Source organism: Quercus suber, unplaced genomic scaffold, assembly GCF_002906115.3.
Source record: "Quercus suber isolate HL8 unplaced genomic scaffold, Cork oak 2.0 scaffold_120, whole genome shotgun sequence".
NCBI lineage: Eukaryota > Viridiplantae > Streptophyta > Magnoliopsida > Fagales > Fagaceae > Quercus > Quercus suber.
The window spans coordinates 861,925-872,051 of NW_027069585.1; the positions used below are offsets into that span (position 1 = coordinate 861,925).

The window sequence follows — 10,127 nt, forward strand, 5'->3', positions numbered from 1 at the left end:
ATTAGTGAAAGAAGTGTTACCTCATCATTATTTTCACTAAATTTTGGCTAAAATGCAACTGATATCAATTTTAGTATAGAAATCACAAGAAGAAAGAAAATATCCATAACTTTCATTAAAATAAAAGCCTTCAAATAAGGCAGAACAAGTACAAAAAAGATAGGTCGATTACAAACTAAGAAAATAAAAGAAAAGGGAGAAAATAATCTATTTCTTTATCTTTATTACAAGTTTGTCTATAGGATCTTTGGGAAGTTGTGTGCTTTCTGTTGTGGTGGACACTTCAACCTTGTCCTTGGGACCCTCTTTAGGAGGTATGGTAAGGGTTGCCAATACCAACTCCATACTTTGAGAAGTTTCTTTATCCTTAGAGGGATCCTTCAGAGCAAAAGGAGGAAGGTTAGAGCCTTGGACTGTTTCTTTATTGGCCTCCCCTGTCTTTGAGGTGTCCTCGGCCTGCCTTGTCCCCTCTGAAGAATCCTTGGCTGCAAGAAGAGCTTGTGGTGGGTCGCCTTGAACTTCACTTGCCTCCGAGGATGTTAGGTCGGCCTTGGAGTCCGAAGAGCTTGAAGGGCGTATGGCTTGGGGGTAGTAGATATTTTCTGCTCTCTTGTGCACAGAGGAAGCCTCAACCCCGGCTTGGTTAAGGGCTTCACCCCATGTTAGGGCGTAGTAAGTTCTACAAATCGCCAAGACCTCAGCCCTAAGGGAGTCCTCGATTTCGGCCACCCCAACCTCATACCCATGTTGCTCAGCTTCATCCTTAGCTTTTTCTGCCTCTTCCTTGGCTTTCTTGGCTGAAGCTCTAGATTTCTTAACCTCCTCCAGTTTCTTTTCCAATGCGGCAATTTGAGTCTTGGAGGTAGCCAGTTGGTCTTCAACACTCCGCAACTGTAGCCTTTGACTCTCAGCCTGTTTCTCTACGTTTTCAAGGGCAGCTGCTGCATATTTTCTTTCACTCTCCTCCCATTGCAGCTTCTTCTTCATCTCCTGAAGGCTCCTCTCGGCCACTTGAAAGGCCTCCACGGCAGCGTTACATGCCAGTGGCAGGTATTGGCCATCTCTTTTGCTCAGAAGGTGGCTTGAACAACCTGCTAAAGAAAAAAAAAAAGGAAGTTTAAAAAATATATATATATACACATAATCTAAATAATAAGTCAAGTAAAAAGGTCAAGTAAAGTCATACCATAGCCAAATATCTTTTCTGGCAGAGGAAGACCTTAAGCCTCCTCATGGACCGCAGCTCAGCCATGTCTCTAGGAAGCAGCAGGGCTTGCTCCACTGTGTTGGCCACGTAGCTGGCCTTCCCACCTTGAAAGTCCCTTATTGATGCATCATCTAACAAGGGTTCCCCATTTAACATTGGTGCCAGAAGCCAGGCTGCGGGCTCGGGCAAAGGGTCACTCCTCCTTTCATTACCTCTCTACCCTGTCTTGGCTTATTCAAAAACCCTTTAAACTTCATCCTCGGGAGGAGGTTTGTCTAGCCTCCATCACCTCCTTCACCTTTTGCTCTCTTTTCCTCTTCAGATCAGCCAGTTGGGAAGGGGGCAAAGCAAGTGGAGGAGTGGGAGACTTGGCACGAATTAATTTCCCAAGCACATCCTTCCCAGGCTGGGACTCTATTGAATCCAGCAAGCTGGATTTAGGTTTGCGCTGAATGCCCATCTCTTCAATTATGGGTGAGAAATGTGGGCCGAGGTCACGAAAAGAAGTCTCTGGGGACAAAACTTTGTTGAAGATTTCAAATTCGTCCTTGGAATCATTCACTTCTACTACTTCTTCCTCTTCTGAATGGGTGGTACAAGATAAGGTGGCGACACCGGTAGCTTGTTGTGATGATGAGGCCCCTACTTTTGGTATGCCTTCAGGTATATCAGTTGTACCTTGGACACCCTTCGACATTGGACAGGGAAGAGGAATAGGTTGAGTGATAAAGGTACCCTCTAGGATTGGAGCGCCCTCAGGAAGGAGAAATCCTTCCACAGCAATGCTGATGCGACATAGGCGTAGGTCATGGGCTTTTATTACACACTTGGGCGCTTGGAAAGCTCGAGAAATAAGAGTGATTCCGAGGATCAAGTGAGCTGCTCGAAGTTAACCGTCATCTTCGTTTACAAACACCTCGGCTTGGAGAATTTTGTCTAAGCCCTCCCTATTAACCAAACTGAAATTTGGCTCGGTGGCACATCTATCTGCAAAAGTCATGAGATGCGAATCGTTAAAAGTGAAACAGTACAAATCAAAATAAGGTAAAAAGAGTAAGTAATTTTTCCTATTTCTAGAACCACACCTGGTTGCCCCTCTTGCCTTAGGCAAGGAAGGCCATCGTGCCATTCCCCTGACACAATCAAAAAGTCCTTATTTAGCCTTTTACTAGACTCAGGAAGGCACTGCATGAGCCTAATTTCGGACTACCTCGTCTTCAGGTAATACCCTTTCCCCTTTAAATGGTGGAGATTGTACACCCAATTAACGTCGTGGTGGGTTAACCGTAACCCCATTTTCTTGTTTAGGGCATCCACACACCCTAATATCCTAAATACGTTAGGAACACATTGGGTGGGTGCTAAATGGTAGAACTTAAGGTAGTCCCTCATAATTGTCCCTATTGGGATTCTCATGCTGCCATCTATGAAGGCAATCATGGGAATCACTACCTTGCCTTCTTGCCTCTGCTTGAACCACTCTCCCTCCTCACACTATCTAAGGTTAACGTTGGGGGGAATTCTATATTGAGTCCTAAAATTCGCCATTGCCTCCTCAGAATCTACTAGACACTTAAATCTACCCATTCTAGAATGGTTTGAAAAGCCCTAAAGTGGCTGAGAGAAAAGGAATAGAGCCGAGGAGAGAAAAAGTATGAAGAACAAAAAAATGTATGAAAAAGTAAAGAATAGAGATTTGTGAAGACTTACAAAAGTGAAAAAATGGGTCCTCGGACAAACTGTTCGTATTTGTAGAAGTTTGAGTAAGGTGAGAAAGTTGGTAAGTTCAAAGAAAGTGTGCTGAGAGTTAAACAATTGCTAAAGTGAAGGGAGTGTTTGAGTTTATTGATATTTATATCACAAAATGAGCTACAGAGCGGGAAAGTTCCTGCCTAGGTCCCAATAGGGTTCTTAATCATTAGATTTGGATCGCACCATAGAACATGGCAAACATGATGCCGTAAAAATTTAATGAGGAGCGCATTTTGTAAGCCAAAATGACAGGAGCTTGTCTTGGGCAGCTAAATAGGTGTATTTACTAGCAGAGATAGAACGAGACAGACAGAGATCAAGTCTGGTGACATCGAAATCCTCCTTTCTTCTCGAGGATTCAGAAAGAAGAATCTCGAGGGGCTATTGTAGGGATATTGGGCCTAGGAGCCCATCGTTTGCTCATATTACGAGTCTGTGGCCCAATCCGAGGACAAAGGGTTGTCCGAGGATGAGGAATCTTATTTAGCGAAGGCTGTATTAGTAAACAAAGGTTAGCTTTGACCATAATGGCTCAAGGGATAGGCCGAGGATAAATTTGTCCTCGGATAACCAATGCCAATGTCCAAAAAATTTTGTTAGTCACTTGGAATGAAGTTCCAAGAAGTTTCATCGATGTTGATAGGCATTGAAAGAGTGATGAATAGGGAAATGCCCTGAAATATCTAAGGAGGAAAGCTACTACCTTTGCATTAAATGCACTATAGCGAACACCCTGGCCGCATTAATGTGGAGGTGATACTTGAACAGTAGGTTACAGCCTTACAGCTACTACACCAAGACTAATGGAAAGGAATGATGGGACAAGTATCCACAAGAACTATCTAGCATGCATGTGTGAAGTGGGAATAAAATGGGAGGATGATATAAAAGGAAGAGGAAGCAACAAGGAAAAAGGATCGGAAATGAGAAGAATAAACACCGTAGAATCCAGAAACCAAACTTGTAACTCAATTTGAGAATAATATACAAGAATATTGCACCTCGAACTCTGTCGAGGACTACTTTCCTTCAATACAACCCTATTTCTTTTCATTCTCTAATCATCTAAATCTATTCCAACGTTTGTTTGATTAACTAAAGCCCAGTGTTCTCCAATCCACTCTCTACAAATTTATTGTTTTGAGCTTTTTGGGCTTGAATCCATCCACGCAGTGGGCTATAAGTTCAAATCTGGTCCTTACAATAATAATATACAAACAAGATTTAAAAAATTGTGTTTATTAATCTTTTCAATAAAATAATTTTTAAAATAAATTTACGAATTTCATATTCACATTTATTGATGTAAAAGCATGATTCTTGAACACAAATCAATTTAGAAGATACTATTAAGTAAATAGTGATAAAATTAAATGTAAAACTATTAATCTTGTAAAATTAAAATATATAAAATATAAATTTCATGGATGACACAAGAAAGCCAACCAGCTCAGCTGTTAGTGCATTGGACAAAGGTCTTAAATGCGTGGAGAGAAAGTTTATTGTGAGAAAGTTATTGTCTTCAATAATAGGTAACCCAAATGACAATGATAATAGGAATAGAAGACAAAAAGATGCCAGAAAAGATATTTAACTAATAACTAATAGAGAGGTGCTACGTCTACAACATTTTCACAACAAATCATATGTGGTAAGTTGTTATTGGTTCTAATTTGAATTCACAACTAAAATTACTTTTTTGCTCAGCCATAACAACTACAAACAACAACCTATGATTAGTTGTAAAAATATTGTGGACATAGCATTTCTCTGGCTAATAACTTCTTCTCCTTTTTTCACCACTTTAGCTACCAAAAAATTTATGAGTACAAATTTATTGTCTTAAAACCATTATGGGATAAATTTATTGCCCTAATAATTGGCTTTATTAAGAAGTAATGCCTATTATTGTCTTCGTTATTAGGTTGCTTAAACGAGGATGAAAAGTTATTAAGAGAAATTTATTGTCTTAAAATATTTATGTGAGAAATTAATTGCTCTCATATGGGCTCTATTAGGAAATAATAGGTAATAACTCACATGAAAATAAGAAGAAATAGAGGAGTTCTATCACATATTGTTATCTTATGATTTGTCAAAAGGACACGTGTCATGGTTGTATGCATCCTTATATATTTACAAGAAAAATACTCATACACCCCCTGAACTTTGAACTAGTGGCCAAAACACCCCCATGAACTTTTATATTGGTTAATTTACTCCTTAAACTTTACACTGCTGCCAAATCAGTACTTCAGTTAATCTTCCGTTAATGTGCTAATGGAACAGTCACGTGAGAGTCGTGCACTTAAAAAAAAAAAAAAAAAAAAAACCACTTTAGCTACCAAAAAATTTATGAGTACAAATTTATTGTCTTAAAACCATTATGGGAGAAATTTATTGCCCTAATAATTGGCTTTATTAAGAAGTAATAACTATTATTGTCTTCGTTATTAGGTTGCTTAAACGAGGATGAAAAGTTATTAAGAGAAATTTATTGTCTTAAAATATTTATGTGAGAAATTAATTGCTCTCATATGGGCTCTATTAGGAAATAATAGGTAATAACTCAAATGAAAATAAGAAGAAATAGAGGAGTTCTAACACATATTGTTATCTTATGATTTGTCAAAAGGACACGTGTCATGGTTGTACGCATCCACATATATTTACAGGAAAAATACCCATACACCCCCTAAACTTTAGGCTAGTGTCCAAAACACCCCCATAACCATGGCAGATGACATGACTGTGACATGATCGACAGGATTATGAGCACCAGCTTGATAGAAAATTGAAAAAGTTGCATCAAACTTAGTGAACTATTAGACTAAAAGGTGCAAAGATAGAGTAAAATCTAGATATGGTTCCATTTACACTTGACCACCCCTACTATAAGCAAAGGTGATCTTGGTAAGTCTAGCATGAAAATAGAATAATGGAAATAATTTTAATAAGGCGAAAAGCATATTTTAGTCCCTACATTTTAAGGCTATTTCCGTTTTAGTCCCTAAGTTTTATTTTTACCGCTTTTAGTCCCTATCCTGAAAAACGGGCTCCATTTTTGTCCCTACCGTTACATCATAAACGGATTTTACTGACGTAGCAAATGAAATTGATAAAAAATGATAAAATAATAGCTACAGTAACCTGGATGGTCACTGTTAGTTACTCCCCACCCTTAGTAGTCACGTGTCCCTCACGTGACCCTCCCTAACCCAAATAAAACCCCAGATCACGCCAATACCAAATAGAAATCCCTAACCCCCAAATTTCCTTAGCTCCTCGCTCATCAGTCACAACACAGATTGAAGTTCCTCGGCTCCTCGCTCCTTGCTCATCAGCTCCTCGCTCACCACACAGCAGAAAACCATCTTCAAATCAATTGCTTTCCATGGATTCAAGCTCGATGTCATCGAGTGGAAGCTTGAGGAAAAGGGGCCCAACCCAATGCTTCTGCTCGGAGAAACCCGTTTTGGTCGTTTCGTGGACACCTGACAACCCTGGAAGAAGGTTCTACAGGTGTCCAAATTACTGGGTAAGATAGTGATTTTGTCTGGGTTTTAAAATTTTTTCTGGGTTTTAATATTTTTTCTGGGTAAGGTCGTTTTGTGTAATGTTTTTAAATTTCTATATAGTTTCTGGGTTTTAAAATTTGTTTTGGGTAAGGTCGTTTCGTGTAACGTTTTTAAATTTCTTGTTTTTAAATTTCTATATAGTTTCTGTGTTTTTAAATTTATAAATTTCTATATAGTTTCTGTGTTTTTAAATTTATAAATTTCTATATAGTTTCTGGGTTTTTAAATTTCTTCTTTTCTTAAATAAATAAAAAATTAAAAAAATTAAAAATTGGTTTTCTCAACTGACAATATAAATTTGGTTTTCTTGTATTTTGCTAATACAAGTGTTGGAATATTGTGCTAATACTATTTGCTAATTCTATTTGTTCTTGTTTTTCATGATTTTGGTTGAAGATATGATGGGTTTTATCTGCCCCTTGGGTGTCAGGTTGGACGCAAGTGTAAATTTTTTCAGTGGCGTGATGATGAAATCTGCGAGCGTGGCAAGGTGCTGATTCCGAAGCAGAGGCAACGGATTTTGACCCTTGAAGCTGCCATTGTAGGCTACAGGAAGAGAGAGAAGAGGCTGCTCATTTGCCTGGGGCTGTCTCTGGTGATAAGTGGGATGCTACTCTGTATAGTGCTTCTTTTGGTTGGCTAAATAGGTGGGGGGGAATGGGTCATTAGGTGGGTACGTATTAGTGGAAAAATGCCTGAATTTTAGTGTTGGCATGTGTTGGTATGTATTAGTGAAAAAATGCCATAATTTGTGTTGGTATGTATTAGTGGGAGAAGGCCTGATTTTTGGTGTAATTATCTTTTTAATCCAAGACTTTTGCAATGGAATATGGTAGTTTTAATTAATCTGTGATTTGTGTACCAATCTATTACATTGTTGTGAAGTGTTTGTGCAGTTTGAATAGTGCCTTAAAAGGGTTATAACAAAATTTTGATTGGAGACAGCAATTTCATATTAACTGTGCAATTTGACACTACAATTTGAGTCTGCCAAGCAAGAAAATGGAGCTGACTGCACAAACATCAGATGGCATAAACTACATAATTTACTAAACTGCAGAAACATCAGATGGCATAAACTGCATAATTTGAACAGTGCCTTTGGTTGGCAGAAATGATACTTGAGTGAAATTTTTATTCTCTCTTTTTCGTTCTATCTAGGCCCGGTTCGGCTAGGAATGATGCCACAATGAAGTTCTTTTATTTTCTAAATATTTTTTCTATTTTTAAAATTTTTTTTAGGAATGCTCTAGCCCGGTTCGGCCAGAAATGATATCGAAGTGATTTTTTTTTTCTCTTTTTTGGTCTTTCTTGGCCTGTTCAGCTTGGAATGATGCCAGAAGTTTTTTATATTTCTAAAATTTTATTTCTATTTTTTTTATAATTTTTTTATGAATGCCCCAACCTGGTTAGGAAAGAAATGATACTAGAGTGATTTTTTTTTCTTTCTTCTAATTTTCGGTCAGTCCCAGCCCGGTTTGGCTAGGAATGATGCAAGAATGAAGTTTTTTTTTTTTTTTTTTTTTTTTTTTTTTTTTTTTTTTAATTTTTTTCAGTTTTTTTTTTAATTTGTTTAGGAAGGCACCAGCCCGGTTCTGGCATAAATGATACCGGAGCGAAAAAAAAAAAAAAAAAAAAAAAATTCCACTTTTTCGGTGTGTCCTAGCCCAGTTCGGTTAGAAATGATGCTAGAATGAAGTTTATTATTTTTTAAATTTTATTTCTATTTTTTATTTAACTTTTTTAGGAATGCTCTAGCCTGGTTCGAGCAAAAATGATATCGGAGCAAACTTTTTTTCTTCTCTTTTTGGTTTGTCCCGGCCTAGTACGGTTAGGAATGATGCAAGAATGAAGTTTTTTTTTTTTTCTTTTTAAATTTTTTTTCTATTTTTAATTTTTTTTTTTTAGGAATGCTCTAGCTCGGTCCAGGTAGAAACGATACCAGAGCGATTTTTTTTTTCTCTTTTTCGATCTATCTTGGACAAGTTTAGCTATGAATGACACCATAATGAAGTTTTTTTTTTTTTAATTATTTGTTAATTCCTTTAGGAATGCTCTAGCTTGGTTTGGGCAGAAATGATATTGGAGCGAATTCGTTTTTCCCATTTTCAGTCTATCCCAACTCGACTCGACTCGGAATGATGCCAAAATAAAATTTTTTATTTTTAAAATTTTTTTTTCTATTTTTTATTTATTTATTTTTAAAGTGCCCCAGCCCAGTTAGGATAGAAATGATACTAGAGTGACATTTTTTTTTTTCACTTTTTCGGTCTGTCTCGGCCTAGTTTGGCTAGGAATGATGCTAGAATGAAGTTTTTATTTATTTATTTTTTTAAAAAAAAATTCTTTTTATTTTTTTTTAAAAAAATTCTTTTTATTTTTTTTTAAAAAAAATTCTTTTTATTTTTTAATTTTTTTAAGAATGCTCCCACCCGGTTCGGGCAAAAATGATATCGGAGTGAAATTTTTTTATTTTCTCTTTTTTGGTCTGTCCCGGCCCAGTTCGGTTAGGAATGATGCCAAAATGAAATTTTTTTTATTTTCTATTTGTTTAGGAATGTTGCAGCCCGGTTTGGGCAGAAATGATACCAGAGCAAAACTTTTTTTTTTCTCTTTTATAGTCTCTCTTGGACCGGTTCGGGAAGAAATGATGCAAATTGAAGTTTTTTTTTTTTTTTTTTTTTTATAAANTAAAAGGGTTATGCAAAATATTTAGCATCTCTCAAAACTAAACTGCATAATTCATTACATAATTTACTAAACTGCATAAACTGGAACTCCAATGCCCACATTGATTGACTTACATTTATTAAACTGCATAATTTACATTCATTAATCCATACATCATTAAACTACATAAAACATACATCATAAAACTGCATACTGCATAATTTACATTCATTAATCCATACATCATTAAACTGCATAAAACATACATCATAAAACTGCATAAAACTACATTCATTACACATTAAACTGCATAAAACATACATAGACTATGTAATACATTGGCTATGTAATACATTGGCTACTGCCCAGCACACTGCATAAAACATACATAGACTACATAATACACTGGCTACTGCCCAGCACATTGCATAAAACATCATTTAACATCATTAACCTCTAAAACTGGCTACTACCCAGCACATTAAACTCCAATGCTCACCAAACCTGCATAATCACCAAACTTTCCAGCACATTAAACTAAATATTACCTGCATAGACTATGTAATACACTCAAGCTTCATCCAAAAGACATGAGTTTAAGCCTTTTAAAAATTAAAGCTAAAAACCAGCAAATCTGAATAATGGAAGCTGAATCATCACAATATTACCAATAATCAAAATAATTACAAAATATTTAACACCAATGATTGTTTTGGGTGTACCACAATAATTACAAAATGTAGGACAAAGTCTAACAAGCACATTCATACAAAAAAAAGACTTGGTCACCATCATATAAGTATACCAAAATGCCAATTGTTTTTTTTTTTTTTTTTTTTTTTAATAAAATTTTTAATAATTTTTTTAGGAATACTCCAACCCAATTGAGGTAGAAATGATACTGGAGCAATTTTTTTTTT

General features: G+C 36.4%; 1 protein-coding gene across 1 annotated transcript; it reads right to left on the reverse strand.

Annotated features, from left to right (window-relative positions):
* Nucleotides 1-207: 207 nt before the first annotated feature.
* On the reverse strand, nt 208-1,363 carry LOC112001587 (uncharacterized). Its single transcript, XM_024033760.1, has 3 exons — nt 1,187-1,363; nt 1,139-1,145; nt 208-1,091 (listed from the first exon to the last, which is right to left on the reverse strand). Exons 1-3 carry the CDS (start codon nt 1,361-1,363, stop codon nt 208-210), a joined length of 1,068 nt encoding a protein of 355 aa, XP_023889528.1.
* Between the last annotated feature and the right edge of the window lie 8,764 nt (nt 1,364-10,127).